Genomic DNA, 18,025 nt, shown 5'->3' on the forward strand with positions numbered 1-18,025 from the left:
AGTCGTTGGCGTTGGATGCCGCTCGAATGGGATGCATACAAAAGTAATTATGCTGTTCTTTTTGTTATAGCAAAACGCAAGCTGTAGCTTGTCCGGCGTTTTTTTTCCTTTCCCTTTTTGGAGGCGGACATGCAATCTATTAGTGTAATATTGAAATTCACATGTGCCCACGGGCGAATGTTTTTCTGGTTTCTTGGTCATTGAAGAAAAAAAGGGCCCCTTTAAAAGAGGAAAAAGTTGAAGGAGTCTTGACTTTTTTCTTGATTGTGAATATCATCCATTTCCATCGTAACCACCCTTCGAATTCTTTTCCCTTGTTGGGTTTCCGATTTTGGCTGCTTCGACGGCCCCTCCCGCCCCCCGTCCCAGTGCAATTGTTGTTTTGTGCAACGAGTCCGTCTGTCCTGTGACAAATGCGAAAAAAAGGAGCCCCCCTTTCTGACAATTAGACATATACATATCCCAAAGCTCAACAGCCAAAAGATACCCCGAGGGCTTTGGCGTGGAAGAATCTCGCCGCCCCCGGCCTGCTGCGGAATGTTGGCGGACGGGGATGCCGGAATACATGATGGGGCCGGCCGCGCCGGAGTGGGGGGACCCTGCGGTGCGGCCCCCCGGCCGGGGAGAAGGTGGTTTGGCGCGGGGTTGTGGACGCGGATGGTTTTTACCCCCCAACGGGAGAGGCAAGGCAAATTTTTTGAACAAGGACATTGTTTGACAACAACATTGTTTCACACGGAAACGGGGGGGGGGGTTCTTTATTCACCGGCTGAGCGGGGGCCCGGCCGCCGCCGGGGTGCAACAATTTTGGATTCACACCAATGTCCACCACATTGGGCAAGGAGAGGAGAATGTGCTTTTGTCACTTTTCGGTATTGATTGCTTTTTTTTCCTCGGCTTCCTTGTCCTACGGAACGGATTGGCTCTGGCGACAGCGAGCGAACGAGCGGGGTAACAGCAACTTCAAGCTGCTAGGCTCAAGAGGATCCAAAACAGATAAGCTAAACGAAGATGATGGGCGGGCGGCTAAAAAGCCTTACAAATTAGGCAGAGCTATAGCCAAGAAAGAACTAACATACCTGATAGTCTGTATCCCGATCCTGGAAGTTGGCCTCAAACTTCTATCCCTGACAGTAGCGTTCATCCTTGGCTATTATAAGAAGTAACCCCTACTTGAAAATTATTTTCCATTCATCCTAGTATAGAGTGTCGACACTGGATTGCAATGTTGGTACCCAATGGATGGGCATATGTACTTGGCTTAGACCTTAATATTCTCTTGGTAAGCTGTCTCTTCAGTCTTGTTGAGAAAATAAGTACTACTTTTAGAAAGAGCCGGCAAAGAGTAGTGTGTCTGATATACAGAGCAGAAAGTCGCTCTAATCCATAACCGACGCTTAGCCAGGGACGTTATGAGAAGAATTCTCTAGTAGAAGCATCAGTGCTGGCAGGCACAGCCTACCAGCGGAGTCAGCAAGCACCCACAGAAGGTCACTGACGCGTCACCCTCCCAGATAGCTCCTTCTTTTCTGCATCATCAACACAATTCAGGTTATTCTTCGACGCTTCTGTTCGTGCCGTGACCTGCTGATGCCCTTGCTCTCTTGATCTGCATTTATCAGTAAATGCATCCGCTTCACTCGAAGGGGTTTTTTTACCAAGAGCCATCCTGAGGCGATTCTGAACTGCCACATGCCCTCCCTCTACCGCAAATGACATCGGAGTCCTGCCAGTTGCATCTCTCAACTGCGGTTGAGCATTATGTTCAAGCAGTAGATCAACAATCTTCACATCTCCTATCTCTGCTGCTCGTGATAGAGGCGTCTGGAAATTCATCAACAATAAGTCGGCCTTGTGTAGCTACTTTCACTTACTCGCTACGCCAGCCAAGGACGGCAATGTCAGCCATCAAACTCGCTCTCGTCATTCGCCCTAGGTCAGATTCACTTACCACCTACATCAGCCAAGGGCACCAATGTCAGCCATCAAACTCGCTCTCGTCATTTGCCCTAGGAGTCAAATTCACTTACAAACCACAATGACTAAGGTAAGGATACTAATATCAGCTATTAAACTCGCTCTCGTTATTCGTCCTAGGTCAGATTCACTTACCACCTACGCCAGCCAAGGATACTAATGTTAGCCATCAAACTCGCTCTCGTTATTCGTCCTAGGTCAGATCCACTTACTCCCTACGCCAGCCAAGGACAGCAATATCAGCCATCAAACTCGCTCCCATCATCCGTCCTAGGTCAGATCCACTTACTCCCTACGCCAGCCAAGGACAGCAATATCAGCCATCAAACTCGCTCCCATCATCCGTCCTAGGTCAGATCCACTTACTATCTACGCCACCAAGGACAGCAATATCAGCCATCAAACTCGCTCTCGTTATTCGCCCTAGGTTAGATTCACTTACTATCTACGCCAGCCAAGGATAGCAATATTAGCCATCAAACTCGCTCTCGTCATTCGCCCTAGGTTAGATCCACTTACTTCCTACGCCAGCCAAGGACACTAATATTAGCTATTAAACTCGCTCTCGTCATTTGCCCTAGGAGTCAAATTCACTTACAACCCCCCCTGACTAAGGATACTAATGTTAGCTATTAAACTATCGGACTTACTCTCGTCATTCGTCCTAGGTCAGATTCACTTACATACTCCGCCTGCCAAGGACACTCATGTCAGCTAAGTATCAAACTCATTCTCGTCATTCGTCACGCCTCGGATTCACTTACAATCTGCGCCAGCCAAGGACACCAATGTCAACCATCGAACTCACTCTCTCCACTCCGGATAGGCTGGTTTTACTTACCATTCTATATTGATAGTTCACCGTTGCTCCTTTTTCCAGTAGTAACCGGACAACCGTTACGTGCTGTGCTTCTATCGCATGCACGAGTGGCGTTGGAGTGTCGGTCTTCGCCTCAACATCGGCGCCATTGTTAAGCAGGTGCTCGACCACGGTATCATGTCCAAAATGCGACGCTAGCATAAGCTCTGTGGTACAAAAGGAACCATCCATGTTTCTACTATCCCAATAGATTTCAGACCATACGGAATATGCCTGGGAATTTAGCTTACATATTTTTAAAGCGGAAGCCATGATGCCACTGCCATCGAGGATATTGGCGTCGCGAAAGTGATAGCCCCAAGCTTTGGCTGAGTAATCTAAGAGGGCGTCGCCCCTGACCGAGTGGCTGTCGTTGGAGTGGCTGTCGTCGGAGTGGCTGTCGTCGGAGTGGCTGTCGTCGAAGTGGCTGTCGTCGGAGTGACTATCGTCGGAGCGGCTGTCGTCGGAATTGCTGGCCTCCAAAGTCGCATTTCTCGAAAAGCAGTCGTGAGAGTTGTACAAGTTTAAATAGAGCACGCAGAGCTTCGCAACAACAGCATGTGCCTGGCGGGTACTGATAGAACGATGCCAACGCAGCCCTGACGTACTATCTGGAGGTGCCAGATCTGCGAGGAGAAACTCGCGAGCAGTTTGATGAAGGAAATAAACCCTGTCGTGATAGATTGAAATGAACAATCCACATAGAGATCGGAGTCTTGACGCGAAGTCCTCTTCAGACTCTAAATCAAGGTCGCGAATGGACTGCAATCCGTCGTGTATATTCAACGCGACATTCATTTCCGACAGTGTCAGCGGCCGACTCGCGACCAAAATCACGCTTAGTGCTTTTTGAACTGTCAGACGCTCCGTAGACTTGCTAAGGATCTTCTCGTATGCGTCATTGACACTCCCAGGAAGCGATTCTATGGTGGAATCAATTCCCTTTTCTGTCTTTTTCCAATTCTCCTCTTCTAAGAACTGGAACACAAGGTACACCCAGAGATAGGTGCGGTGTGTAACCTCCTGTAGTCTTTTCTCCAGGTGGGCCTTGGTTCTGTCTAAGAGGCCCTTCTTCTTCGATAGTTGATCGATACGGTGCGTAATGACACGGTTTACCTCCTGGCTGATTGTCTCCGACTCCTGTTCCCCTGGAATATGGATATTTGAAAAACTGTCCAACAGACCACGGAACTCAGACATGATCTGTTCATATGGGCGGCTTGTCAGAAGATACTTCAACCTGCCGTGGCTGAACTGGTCGCTTTGGCATTGGCCCTTCACCTTCTGCATCAGGTCCGCAAACTCCGATTGGGCGCATTCGTCCAGCGCATCGAGAACAATGATAACAGGTCCAGCCTGGACGTCCTGTACCGCCTTTTGCAGAATCTCCCATAGCGATTTGGTAGAGTTGATCAAACCTGGCCCGTTTTCGCGCAATAGCGGGAGTGCATGTTCGATCAGAGAGGGTCTCTGAGAGAAGAGCTGGTGAAGTAGTGCGCAAAGGGCTTGCCGGACGGTGTTCTGGTCTTGGTCTTTGAAGAAGAAGTAGCAGATGGTCGTCGATGGTGCCGATTGTGGTAGCTGGTGGTCAATCAGGTACTTGGCTAACACCGACTTTCCACAGCCAGGATCCGCTGTGACTAGCAAGGGACCAGACTCGTGTTTCAACCACTCTTGAAACTTCTCGTGCCCGAGGAGCCACGAGCACGTGCCATCAACTCGTTCTTCAACTCGGTCTTTGTACCACTCGTATGTTGCGTCCTTGCTGCCAGTCGTGAGGCGGAAGAGTTGGTGACACTCTTGTCTTTTATCTTGTTCTTCTTTAGACAGCCTCTGCTCGGCTAGGTCTTTTTGGGTTTGAAGCTGCTCCTTGGCAATGTCTCGATGCTCTTTTAGAACTCCTGGAAGGCCTGTCATAATTGCAAAATGAATATACATTGTCATCATGATACCGAGATTGCCTGAGACTGACCAGATAGAATTTCGGCGATCTTCCTCTCAGCCTCAACCCTGCTTGGGGTTATTCGGTAGAGTAGATCTTTTGCATATGCCGCAGCCGTCATTGCTGCGTACCCCTGCCACTCCTTATTTTTGTGCGTGTCCGAGTAGTCGCAAATGCCACGAATGACCAGACAGGGAAAGGTATTCATTAGCCCTGCTGCCTCCATTTCAAAACACAGAACATCTTTTTCCGTTGCAAGCTTATCACGAAGTGTCGCATCCTTCATTAGCTGGTTTGCGGAGGCAATTAGGCCGTAGTGAACTGCGGGATTATCCTCGTTCGGCCTCCGTTCGCGCCGCGCAACCAAATTCGACGGCTCATTTGCACAGAATGCGGCGCAGCCTCTCGGGTCGCATGTGACTTTGCTCTTAAACAGCCTATCAGTAGCAGGCGCCGGTCGCTTGTATTTGTCTTGCAATCTCGTATTATTCTTGAGAACAGTGGTGATAGCCGCCTCGAGCTGATGGCCTTTCCTCTCATATTGAGTCTGGATTCCGGTTAATGCCGTCCGTAGAGCTATCGGAGGTTGGTTTAGAAATCTGGTGTGTTGGAAGGCCTTATTCTGGATCGTTTTGCCAAAGTCGTATTCGAAGACCCCGCCTTGACCGTCGCGAGGTGCACTAACTACGATGTCGCCCAGACGAATGTCCTGCTCCGGAGTTGGTGCACCGCCACCGATGCCGACCAGCACACCAATCCTAACATTAGGGAAGCTACGGAGCATGTTCGTGGCTACATTAGCCGCCGAAGACGTCCCGTACTCGCCGTCTGGCAACACTGCGATGACGACATTATGCTTCCAAATACGACCCAGAGTGTAGTCGTTGGTATCATCGCTTGACAAAAGCTCGGGCGGGTCGTGCTCATCGTCGAGAAATTCCTGGGCAGCAACATACTCAGGCCTTATGGCAGAGATCCAGCCGATGGTATAGTCTTGAGGGACGGGCATGATGACTTCGTGAGTCCTGCACTATAACTAGCCCTCAAGATGGATGTTGCCATGCATCGCACGGAGAAGGGGCAACTCGTGTATAAAGGGAGCTTCAAGAAGCGGGGAAGTGCGCGAATCGGATAATTGGTGGCGGTCGACAAGACACCAAAACTGCAGAGCGGCTGCAAGAGAGCATGTCTGCATTAGTGAATATTGGATTTTGCAGATCAGGCATCATACGGGCTAGAGTCACCATGCAGGTGTCTGCGGGTGATAGCTGTTTCTCCATTCTCATTCGCCTTAGAGCCCCGCGAATGCAGCCACTACCCAGGGTTGCGCCTAGCTGTGTCATGATCGGTATGTGCTTCCTCTTCTATTGGCTAGGCCAATGTGGCAGCCAGCTGTCCAGCAGCCAGGGCCTGGCGGAGGATGGTGATATCTTCACTCCCACCGCGACAAACAGAGCTGGGGAAAAGACGTCGAGTGTGCAGCCGCACAGCCTCCAGTCATCCCGCGAGAAGGGGTACCACAACGCAACGGCTTGGATCAGCGCAGCCGATAAATCATCGGTTCCATTTGTGCCACCCCACACATCACAAACATGCTGGTAGTTCGCCGTACGCGATCCTTGGTTGGGCACCCTGGTTGGTTGGGCGTCAAGTGGTTGCGCCATGTCAAGTTTCGAAGCACGTTGTGTCTGGTTAGCCAACTTCTATATATCAAAAGCGGAGCTAAAATTAGAAGACGAGAGTCATACTATAACATTTATGGAGGCGAATTTGAATATTATTATTAATTAAAATACTTAATAAAGTATCTTTATATCATAAAATGTTTAAATAAAATAAGTCTTATACTTTCTAAGAGAATAAAATCTTATAAAAAATAATAGTTTTATATTTTTAAATAATATAGTCTTCTAACAATCTCACTTGGGGTACATGTGCCACGGCCCCACCATCACATGGGGTGGTGGGGGCGTGGCACATGTATATAGAGTAATAAAAGACAATTACCTAGCATAATTAATCCTATTAGCACGATATGAGCTACCGCCCGTCGTACACAAGGGCCAGTTTTACGACGACACCGGCCAAATAAAACGTCAAGATCACATCTTCCCACGGCAACAGACACAAAAGCATCATGCTGATTTTAATGCATCATTATGTCATATCTAGTCTATGCACCAACGCCCAAAAAAAAAAATGCCAACCGCCATGCAAGAACTAAAGACTCAGTAGCAATCCCTCATTACCACCACCCCCTGCTCTCCTTCTATGGCTTCTCCTGCGTCTCCGCCTCGCTCAGCGCCGCCTTTTCGTCGGCCGTCAGCGCCGCCGACGCGGACCCAATCTTGATGGTGGCCGTCAGGACGAGAGCCAGCGCCGACAGGCCGACGCCGAGCCAGAAGCCGATCTGGTACTGGGCGCGCAGGCCGAGCTTGTCGGCGCCCTGGGTCTGGATGGAGGCCGACACGGCCAGCTCGGCGATGCCGAGCCAAAAGGCCTGGCCCAGGTACAGCAGGCTGTTGATGAGGCCCGAGGCGGCGTTTTGGTGGCGGTGCGGCATGGCGGTGGTGATGAAGACGTTGGTCACGTTGAACATGATGTCGACGCCGATGGTCCCGCACAGCATGGCCGGGAAGATGTAGGCCCAGTAGAGCTTGGACGTCGACATGTGCTGCGCGCCCGTCTGGTCGGGGATCAGCGGCGGCAGCAGCACGCAGATGAGGAAGCCAATGGTGGAGATGAGCAGCAGGATGCGGTTGGGCAGGAGGTGCATGATGAAGCCGCCGGTGACGGCCAGCACCATGCCGCCGACGGCCAGCGGCGTGAACCAGGCGGCCGTGAGGATGGGACTGGTGTGCAGCACCGTCTCGATGTAAAAGGAAATGTAGAAAAGGAAGAGGCCAAAGGTGCCGTACGCGCAAAAGAGCACCACGCACAGTCGCTTCATGTACTTGGGCCGGAACAGGTCGGCGGGCAGCAGCGGCTGCGCAGAGACCCAGCCCTGCACGTAGACGGCGGCGGCGAGGAACAGCAGCCCGACGACGAGCAGCACGTACACGTACGGCGTCTTCCATCCCTGGGGCGCCTGGCCGCCGTCGGTGAGGGCAAAGACGACGAGCGTCAGCCCGGGCACGATGGTGGCGGCGCCGAGCCAGTCCATGCGGATGGTGGGGTCGAGGGCGTGCAGGTCGCGGGGGATGCTGAGAAAGCCGGCGCCGACGATGCAGGCGACGAAGATGGCGCCGATCCAGAAGAACCAGCGCCAGGAGAGGAACTGGGCGGTGACGGCGCCCATGAAGATGCCGACATAGAAGCCCACGCAGGCCAGGGCGCCCCAGACGGCGAAGACGAGGTTCTTGCGCGGACCCGGCCGGTACGTCTGGCCGAGGAGGGCCAGGCCGGCGGGCACAAAGGCGGCGGCGCCGACGCCCTGCATGGCGCGGCAGACGATGAGCATGGTACCGTTCTTGCTGAAGCCCGCAATGACGCACCACGCGCACATCCAGGCGTGGCCGGCGAGGAAGACCTTGCGGCCGCCGTGCATGTCGGCCAGGCGCGCAAAGACGAGCAGCAGCGCGGCCGTCGTCAGGTTGACGGCCGAGGCGGGCCAGGTGCGCTCGGCGTCGGCCATGCCCAGGTCGCGCGACACGGGCGGCAGAATAATGTTGAAGCCCGAGATCCAGTACTCGCTCATCATCATGGAGGAGACGACGGTGACGACAAAGGCCATCTCGGCCCACCAGGTAGAGAAGCAGGACGGACGCAGGCGGCCGAGACGCTCAATCTCGGCGTCGGTGAGGCCTACGGTGTTGTTGTTGGGTGAGGTAGAGGATGAGGCGGCGGGAATGCCTTGCTCGGCCGTGTCGTGGCGGTTGGAGGCGCGCGAGAGAAACTTGACGAGGCTGTGGCCCGGGTCGGCGATGGTGCCGTCGGGCGCCATGGCGGGCTGCTGGCAGGCCATGGTGTCAGTCAGGGTTGGAACGGGAGGCGATGGCGATGTCAAATCAAGGCATCAGAAGTGTGCGAGTATTCCGGAGAAGCGTCTGCTCAGTGTTGACGAGAGGCAAGAGAGTCGATTTACAACGGAGACTGGTTCGAGTTGCACCGGCCGACGACACGGAGGAGATACGGGGGCGATGGGTCTTTTATAAAGACAATCTCAGATGCAACCACTTTGCTCGAAACAATGGTATGTAATCGCCAAACACATATCCGTACCGTTGACGCCATTGTAAGGGGAAAAAGCCTTTTCTTCTTTTTTTTTTACCTTTTCTGTCCCCGCTCCAAAGTGGTGGCAACCATCTCCGGTTTACGGGGCGGAAAGGCGTGAGCGCCAACTGCCCCATCGGGAAAGGCATCTCGAGCTGCCGAACAACCGCACATTATTCCCATGAGCCTTGTGGAAAAAAGGATGTTAGGAAAGAAAAAAAAAAACTAACCTCGCTACACCATCTCGAAAAGTTACCAAATCTAGTCAAGATCCATAACGAAACAATGTGCTAGCTTCACAGACAAGGATGGGCTTTTGTGGAGCCGTTCGTGGATTGCGCCTTGGCTGCCTGCTTCGGTTTAGTCGAGTCTGCGCCAGGTGAGGAAACGAATCAAACGATGCCAAACAATACCCTAATTCAATCATTCTTTATAAGCAGGACATTATAAATATCATCTTACCTCATTTCTTTTTTCTGAATTTTTAATCTTGATTTTCAGCATTGCCATTTTGAAATCTGCTTGTCGGCTTGTCAGTAGAGACGCTATTGTCTCGTCTCCGCTGTCTTCCGACCGCTTCTTTCCCTCCCCTCCCGGACGGACGGCTTCCCGGTGCCCGCGCGTCCCCGAGCGAGACAGCGGCTGCTGCGGTGCCGGACCATATAGAAACTCTCTCCAGACCTCCAAGTACCACACCACCCCCAGAAAAAGTCATGGAGTCAATCTCTGCAACGCTCCCATCCGTGCAGACATTCTTCTATTGGCCCTTTTCTTTTGTGTCAACCAACCTTAGATCGAATCTGGCACTGCGCGATGCATCTCTACATCGGGTACCGGCACACTACGACCCGTGTCCGAGCGCGACGCGCGTGTTTTGGTGACGCACAAATCTGAGACTTTGGCAATCCGTGAGGAATGGCCAGCCTAGAAAAGAGAAATACCCGCGGATCTCGGCATTGCAAGAGTTTTGTATCAAAACGTGCTCGTCCCTCAACATGTGCCGTCCAGCCGAGAGCTACATGGCGACCGAACCACGACCGCGACGACTTCGACATGGCGTGATGAGCCCGCGGGGAGCGATCAGACAATAGCTTGCGTGGTCGACAGCGAAGCGAACTGATCGATGCTTCACGCTTAGCGAAAGGCGAACCATTGTCGGGACCGGCATGCCACACTCGGTTCTCATGCGAGCGCCGCCCCCCGCGGAGCTGCGATCGGCAGACTTCTCAGATCGTGCCCCTAGTGAGATGCACTAGTCGTAGCCAGCCATTTCTGGATCCCAGTTTGCTCCTTTTTGCCACGGGCCCAAGCACAAGCACGCAGAGCCTCACTGCCTCACTTCGCACCTGCTTAGCGTTAACGTTGACTGCCAGAGCCTCACTTCACCTTTGTTAGCGTTTGCCGTAGACGGTCAACTGGCATACACTTTCACCCAGATTCCGACCCCGAGCGTCGGTACCCGAGCATCGGGTAAATTCAAGCTGCATTATCCAAAAAGTATTATTTCATCTTTTGCATTTATACATTCCGTCAACATTGTGCACCATCGAGTACCGCATCCGCCACTTGCCTATCCTGTCTACAGAAGTATCTGCGCAGCAGCAGCCAGAGCAGCTGGCACAGCATACATCAAGCCAGTCGACAGCCCAGCGGCGCCGTTAGGTTTGGCCGTCGTCGCCGTAGGTGAGCTGCTTGACGTAGGGCTTGTGTTGCTGCCGCCGCCACCGCTGCTGCTGCTCGTGGGGCCCGTCGTCGCCGTGGTGCTGTTACCGCCGTCACTGATACTGTTGCCGGTGGCCTTATTGTAGCCGTCAATGACAAACTTTATCATCTCCTTCGGGTAGTTGACCAGGTACAGGCCGTGGACCGAACGATTGTTGCCGCCGCTGCAGTAGATGTCGCCAGTGTCGCAGTACGAGACGATCTTGTTGGTAAAGTTGGCGCACGCGCCGATGCCGTTGCGCACAAAAAGCTACGTGCGAGTTAGCAGTTGGCACATCACCGATGGGATGGAACAAAGAAGAAACGTACGCCGTCGGCGGTGCTGGTGCCCTTGACGTAGGGAGCTGTGTGGTTGAAGCTGGGGTCACCAAAAACCGCAATTGCGACGACTACTCCCGTCATTAGCTCGATGTAGTGCGTGTGGCTTGCCCAAGTGTTTCGGCTCACCATCCTTGACGGCCTCGGCAGAAATGGGCGCACGATCGCCAAAGGCGCCACCCTGACCACCGCAAAATGCGTTGACGGCAATCTGAGCGCCTTGGGACCAGCCAAGGTAGGCCATCTTGTGGCCGGGGCAGTCCTGGTGGTACTTGGTGACCTTGTCGTAGACGTCCTGGGCGCCGAGCTGCTCAGACTTGTCATAGTTGGGGTTGGAGAACGTCGCAGGGTAGTCAATGGCAACCACGTCGGAGCCAGGGATGGCGTCGCTGATGTTCTTTGCCAGGGCACCCGTCTCGCCGAGGCCCTTGGGCTCTTCGGTGCCGCGACCGACGAGAATGTGCAGGCCTTTGGAGCACTCGGCGGCCATGGCGGAGCCGGCCAAAACGGCGGCGGCGGAAAGAGCAGCAGCGGTGCGCATTCTGGCGGTTGTGAGAGGACAACGGCAAAACAGCGAGACGGCAGACAGACACGAGACAGGAGGAGGACGAGTGAGCCGGACCCCAGCTTCTGCCCCGGCCTCTTTATTCAAAAACGGATTGTACCCATCTGGGGCGGCCGTCAGCAGTTGGCTGCCCTGGTCCCAACTTAAAAGCCTCCTTAGTCACATAAGTAGACTGGAATGAGGCTGTTATTGGTGGGGCGGACGGTGCAACTTTTCTGGATGGCGGAGCGAACCATTAGCGCGGTCTAGTTTCCTAATAGATTGGGCGGTGCGCGTGTCACTGTCGGATATTGCGGTAGTGACCTGCCAATGTTTTCCTGGACAATGACTTGCCACAGGCTCTCTTCACACATCGAGCGGCAGAGCATCAATGCTGTCAAAGAACGTGCGGCGTCGGCCTGCTGAGAAGCTCTGCACCAGATTGCATGACGTGTTTATCGTTGGCCAATGCGTTGGCTTGGCCACATCATTCGGTTCTGCCCAACACGCTATCAGTAATCTAGCAGCCAGCCACGCGGACCCGTCTGTTCCGAGCTGCAGGCTGTCGTATGGCGGTCGTTGGCCTGGCTGGCGTTTAGGTGGCTGTGTTATTGATGCCCCAAGTAATTTTGCGGTGGGCGGTAGACATCAAATGATCCGGCCCATTAATGCCATAGCAGACTGTAATCTATCCCCTCACCTCGTGTGTCCGGGGAAGTGGTTCCTGGGTACGGTGTTGGCAGTGATTTCGTGGGGAGCCCGCCCGAGGAGCCCGACGTTGTGCAGGTAAGCCTCTTGGCAGTCCGATGCCACACACAAGATAGTTGGGTGGATGTTGGACGAGACTATTTTGATTCACATTTTGATTGCTACTATAATGGTGGTGGTGATGATGAATCTGAATAAACAAAGCTCGTGATGCCAAGTAGGGAAACTCGGCTTGAGCAAACGGATGAAGTCCCAAATGCTAGCAGCTGGCAGCCTTGGAACTATTCACCAACCAGCTGCCAGCCCCGATGCATGGATCCCGAACCACCTATTATAGCAGCGTTATCCGCGGTATACCTGTACCTTGCACCTGCTTTTTTATTTTCCGTATTTATTCTTGTTTTTTGTCATCACATGTATTCTTTCCTCTCATCTCTCCCCCAGCCTTAGCGGCCGTCATAATACGGTGCATTCTTCCGCCACAGTGCCATGTCGCTGGACCGAGGTACCCTATAACCGTGGAGCGGGGAAATGACATGGTGTCGCCCCAGCAAACTCACATACAAAGTCGACCCCAATTCGGTCTTTTTTTGTATATTTTTGTTTCTAGATCACCATGCCGGATTCCGTAGAGTTTATGATGCGCAAGGGCACTGCTGCGGGCTTCTTGACAGGCGATATGTACTGGTAGCACGCTACTAACATTGTTCCCCGATGGCGCATCCTAGGTTATGTCAATGTCCGCCAGTCCGATATTGTCTTACCCAATACCAAAAAATGTGCAATTTCATGGCACAGTTTCAAGTTGCTATAGCTGTACTAATTGATCGACTTCACTCATTGTCAGCCAACCCACGCCTTTTGTCGCAGAGCAACTGGGCCATACTCAGTCATGGCCGAGCTTCGACAGTTGGGGGAGCGCAGGGGCTTGCAGCTCGAAATCGAGGTACTTGGCCTGGATAAAATATAAACTATTGACGCCACCGAATTGTGCATCTATGTCGCAGCATACGGATTGGTGCAAATTACTTGGGACATACAGATTATAGGCCCAATAATGCTCATTGGGTATGGACGGCTGTGGCAGAGGCAAGCAATAAATAGGTGGTAGGTTGATATCCTATGCTCATGTTTGTGCCATGAACGGAGCATCTTGGCACGAACGCCAAGAGCCCTTACCCGAGACATTTAGTTGGGAGACGAGATCACAGAGGGCCGAAAAGTTGTAGCAAGCATCGGTCCAAACTTTGACCTAGCTGATCTTCCTCAGCTTTGGGCAGCCTTCATTGCTTCCATATGAAAACATTAAATGCTGAAATCTTCAAATGAGCGTACTCTACGGAGTAGTATGATCGAGTAGAGGGGTTGAGGGGGAAGAGGGGACGTTTCAATACTGTGCTACCATCTACGAGACACCGTCTCACGACCTAGACCGTGTCCTGAGATTCATCTGCATGTCTAGATTCAGCTCTCCTGATGCAAGACCCGAGTCGATACTCAATTGTGCACAGTTTTCAAGGCTGAATGCAGAATTCCCTGTACCAAGTCGTACACGTCGCAAGATCGCCTAGAGTCTCAGACTTGCAGTTGCGCATTTACAATCGGTGAGAGGTCTCGTGCTGATCATACCGACTATATAGTCTATGCCAGAGAAAGTTGTAACGCAGTTGACTGTCCGAATTCGCAACAGACATCCAAAATGCGCTGCCTCAACCTGTTCCCGCTCGCCTTTTGCAGCCTTGCGCTTGCTCAAGATTCCACCAAATTCGTTGCTGTGCGTACGACATGGGTATATACCATGGCTCGTCTACTGATTGTCCCCCCAGGCTACTTTGTACGCCCCTGATGACTACGAATTCAACATCTATCGATATAGCTGCACCGATTTGAAGAAGACACAGTCCGCGCCCCCCCCCCAGAGACTCGTACGTTGTACACATTGCTAACCATACACAGGCCAATATTCACCGAAATTGAAGTCGGGGCTCTCCAAATTTGCGAACTTTATGCGTAAGTCGTCCTCTGGCAGCCGAGTTGCAACCGCCTAACGTTTTCAGTGACCTCAAGTGCTCCGGAGAATACCTGGAGGTTTCGCAGGGCACGCATGCGATCGGCGATGTACAGTTCAAGTCTGTGTACTGTGAGGCTACTTGGGACGATGATCCCGACGAGTCGCTGTGACCGGATCTCGCGATTGGCAGCTATATGTAACAGATACTGAGATGCATCTATCTGCGCTAATATAAATCCATGAATTGATGTTGCTACCCCGCCTTTCGATGCAGATGCTGGCGCGGCTTCGGCATTGACTGCGGAAATTGACAATCATGCTCTGACACGGCTTGGAGTGCTCCCTGGCCTCTCGCGCATTAATAGCCATGGCTAGAGCGACTCAACCGACGTCTGGTGAACCGTTGTCAGCCGTCTCTTAATTATTAGCTCTACGAGAACCACCACGCTTTCGTTTACTTGGCGCTTTCCTGGGCGCCACACTTCGTGCTCAACAAGGGCCAACCCCGCATTGAAAAGCCTCCATCGCCCTTTGCGATCGGACGGCGCCTGCACAGTTGCAGTGAGCCATCTGGGACAAATCCGACATGGGGCCTCGATTCGCCAGTACCCATCGCTCACTCATCTTGGCACTGCTATTCTCACCCTGCAGTCACAATGGCAGTGAAAGAATAAAGGCCTCTACCTCCGATACATATGACACCGGGCCCATTCGATGCGTAGAATTTGGAGCTCGGAGCGGTTGCCGGTGATAAGATACAATTTGCTCTGGATAAAATTTTTACTGGCAACGGATCAATGCTGTCAAGGTCTACACGACGAATCTCCGAACACGATTCGCCGAAGATTCAGATCACGGGGGCTAACAGAGTGGCTGGCAATTGTCCGCCTTGGGAGACATCTACTCGCTTATAAGCTACGAAAAAGACCAAAACATAGCACGGTTTCTTGCAAGAGAAGGATTTTTCCTTCGCTGGGCTATCCGCTCCATTGATGTCATTAATGCTCAACTCATCGGAAAGTCTCCCTGTCAACCATGCCGACCACGAACCATGCCGACCATGAACCATGCCAACCATGCCTTATGCTCTTTTGCTTGAAACTGCAGTTACTTGAGGACCTCGCAGATCTTGGCCACCAAACAGATAAGAAGTCATACCCCTTACAAGAATGGCTAGTTCCGCGCCTATCCTGGGTTTAGCTGCATGAAACCCCGCCGGAGACAGCCTCATTGTATTAGGCATACTTTCTAATGCCTCATTGCACTATCTTGAGTTCCCCGAGGTCCTACGTTACCTGAGAATTACAATGGCCCTTCAAGCACAGTGGGGTATCGAAAAAACCGCAGATTCCGTGATATCTATATCTAGCGGTCTATTCAAAGCTGCTACCAGCGACAATGTCACCCCACTGGCTATCATGGCTTGCGAGCGCTTTGGAAACACACTCGCGATGTGCCCCGAGACGTGTCGCAAGCTGGAAAAAACGGTTGTTCCGACGCCACCGCATGCAGTTCTCAAGTTCATTCGCGGCACTGTTGGCTACTCTGCAAATGACTGCGCCACGTACTTCGGCTCTTCGCAGGCTGGCCTCCAGTTCCTGGGCCTTGCTACAGCGCTGGGAGCAAGCATGGATACATTCCGGTGCACAAAGTTGATACATCATATGCTGGACAACTCTACAGGCGACAAGTCTATGGTACCCACGCTGATGCAAGTGGAAGATCTTATGGAGAGTTTGGTTCCCAGATGTCGACTTTCAAGTTTCGGCGATGAGTTGGTTGGTTGGCACTGCCTGCTAAGCAAACTAGTTCACCAACACGACAAAAAACTCGATAAATATATGGCCTCCCACAGGGGAGCCCCTAGCGCCGACTCACTGAAGGGTGTGGTCGATGCTTTCAGGGAACTCTATCGTATCGGGGACAGCGGTGCCGTGCGGGCAGTCTTTACAGTAAGCAATCTGGCGCCTTGGCTGACAACATTTACAAAGTGGTGTCTTGGTAGTCCACCGTCCATATACCTGCAGGACGGAACACCAATCTTGGAGACAGCAGACAGCAATGTCCGCATTCACATCCTGAACCCTGAAGACGAGCGGTATATTGATGTGCCACTTAAAGCCACAGTTATATACGCCATCGGCAGCCCAAAAGATCTTGCTACGCTCAAATCGAGCAATGAATGGGTTGGGATGGTGAAAGTCCGAACATACTTCCAGTGGCTGTTGCGAGAGCTCAACGTCGACCAAGGGGACGCTTTGACGGCAGTGCGAAGCGCAATAGGCAGCGCTGTGAAAATTGCTGCAGCCAATCTCTCATTTGTTTCATTTCTCGAGTGTCACTATCGAGATCAGAAAGAAGGCACATCAAAACATTTCCAGCACTTGAAAATGCAGCCGATGCTGGAACCTAGCCATGTGTTGGCCCTGGTTTTCGGAGAAAGCGAAAGTACACGGAGTGATAGCAGCCCTGTTTCAATATTGCACATCCGAGAGGTCCGTGAATATCTAAAATATGATGTACAGGAAAATGGGCTCCTTAGGATACTCTTTAAAAAGGAGGGCCATTCGAACTCGGAGGTGGAAACATTCCTGTGGGCTCTGGCAGAGATCACGGCAAGCGTTCTTGCCTTGTCGCTGTTTCATCACCCCGATTTACTGGGAGTCGTCACTTACAGAAGGCGCCATTGGAATGCAGATACAGGCTACTTGATCAAAAATGTTTTCAGAGTCTTGAAAACGGAATCAAAAGCGCAGTGCGACGTGCGGGATCTGCTAACAGACGCAATGATCGTGATCGGCCACTATCAGGGCCGTGGAACGTTTGACAGTCGCTCTGTTGTCATGTCTTCATTTGGTGGGCAGACTGTCTACTTTGACTTCCTCGAGAAAAATGTGATTGGAAAAAGAGGCTTCATGTCCCTTTCCTGGCAGCCGGGTGTCATATGGTATGACAAGGAGCAGTACGACATTGTGCACAACACCCGATCGGAAGCGATGCTTCTTGGCAACGACACGCCGCGACTCCCGGTTACACAGCCGTTGAACCTGTTGAAAAGAAAAACAGTGAAGTGGATGGTAGAGAAAGAGGGGAGGCGCCGCGGAATCAGGCTGAGCCTCTCCCTAATCGACCGCCAGGAGCATTTCATCGGCGGCGAGGAAAAATCATCTCCTGAAGAGGCGCAACTGGATTCTGCACTTGATACACTAGCTACATCACTAATCATAGAAAGGTGCCCCCATGACAAGGATAGCAATGTCGAAGAAGGCAAAGCCAAGGGTTGCGGATACTGGATACCTGGGAATGAGCTCACTGAAGGCGTGGACATTCATATTGCGGCAGTGGATGGAAGTGATTATCTGCGCCGGTACTCCTATGCTAGCATTGAGGGGAAGGGTGCCGTCTTTCGGGGTGAAGCTTGCTTGAGTTGCTGCATCGAACTGTGTAGGAGAGCAGGTCTATCTTTCGTTATCTTGTAGCGGCCTCGTTGCAGCAGGCGATCACTCCTTAGGTAGTTTGCTAGCTCTACTAGTAGTAGCGTCCCTGCTGTCGCTAGTTTCAATGCGTCCTCTATCGATCTACGGTCTGAACTAGCATGTGTACTCCCTTCAAACAAGCCGAACCCCAAACTTCTCTAAGCGTCTAGGTGCTAGTTTTGAAAGGAGATAGGAACCCTCACTATCTGCGAGCCTCCATCTGGGGAAAGCTGTGGAGGCGAGGCATCTCTTTTGC

General features: G+C 52.3%; 5 protein-coding genes across 5 annotated transcripts; 2 read left to right on the forward strand and 3 right to left on the reverse strand.

Moving 5' to 3' along the window:
* Positions 1–1,796: 1,796 nt before the first annotated feature.
* On the reverse strand, positions 1,797–5,787 carry V2A60_004033 (uncharacterized protein; the record flags this gene model as incomplete). Its single annotated transcript, XM_083255357.1, has 5 exons — positions 1,797–1,824; positions 1,875–1,932; positions 3,088–4,039; positions 4,118–4,746; positions 4,809–5,787. 5 exons carry the CDS (start codon positions 5,785–5,787, stop codon positions 1,797–1,799), a joined length of 2,646 nt encoding a protein of 881 aa, XP_083111483.1.
* A 1,260-nt stretch (positions 5,788–7,047) lies between these two features.
* V2A60_004034 (uncharacterized protein) lies at positions 7,048–8,742 on the reverse strand (the record flags this gene model as incomplete). Its single annotated transcript, XM_083255358.1, has 1 exon — positions 7,048–8,742. The coding sequence occupies one exon, from the start codon at positions 8,740–8,742 to the stop codon at positions 7,048–7,050; it is 1,695 nt and encodes a 564-aa protein (XP_083111484.1).
* Positions 8,743–10,569: 1,827 nt separating this feature from the next.
* V2A60_004035 (cutinase-domain-containing protein) lies at positions 10,570–11,571 on the reverse strand (the record flags this gene model as incomplete). The annotated part of the gene is made up of 3 exons (XM_083255359.1): positions 10,570–10,962; positions 11,022–11,101; positions 11,160–11,571. 3 exons carry the CDS (start codon positions 11,569–11,571, stop codon positions 10,570–10,572), a joined length of 885 nt encoding a protein of 294 aa, XP_083111485.1.
* A 2,410-nt stretch (positions 11,572–13,981) lies between these two features.
* On the forward strand, positions 13,982–14,463 carry V2A60_004036 (uncharacterized protein; the record flags this gene model as incomplete). Its single annotated transcript, XM_083255360.1, has 4 exons — positions 13,982–14,056; positions 14,109–14,182; positions 14,239–14,292; positions 14,340–14,463. 4 exons carry the CDS (start codon positions 13,982–13,984, stop codon positions 14,461–14,463), a joined length of 327 nt encoding a protein of 108 aa, XP_083111486.1.
* A 1,137-nt stretch (positions 14,464–15,600) lies between these two features.
* On the forward strand, positions 15,601–17,772 carry V2A60_004037 (uncharacterized protein; the record flags this gene model as incomplete). The annotated part of the gene is made up of 1 exon (XM_083255361.1): positions 15,601–17,772. One exon carries the CDS (start codon positions 15,601–15,603, stop codon positions 17,770–17,772), a length of 2,172 nt encoding a protein of 723 aa, XP_083111487.1.
* Positions 17,773–18,025: the final 253 nt, after the last annotated feature.

Source organism: Cordyceps javanica, chromosome 2 (genome assembly GCF_051103115.1).
Source record: "Cordyceps javanica chromosome 2, complete sequence".
Classification (NCBI taxonomy): domain Eukaryota; kingdom Fungi; phylum Ascomycota; class Sordariomycetes; order Hypocreales; family Cordycipitaceae; genus Cordyceps; species Cordyceps javanica.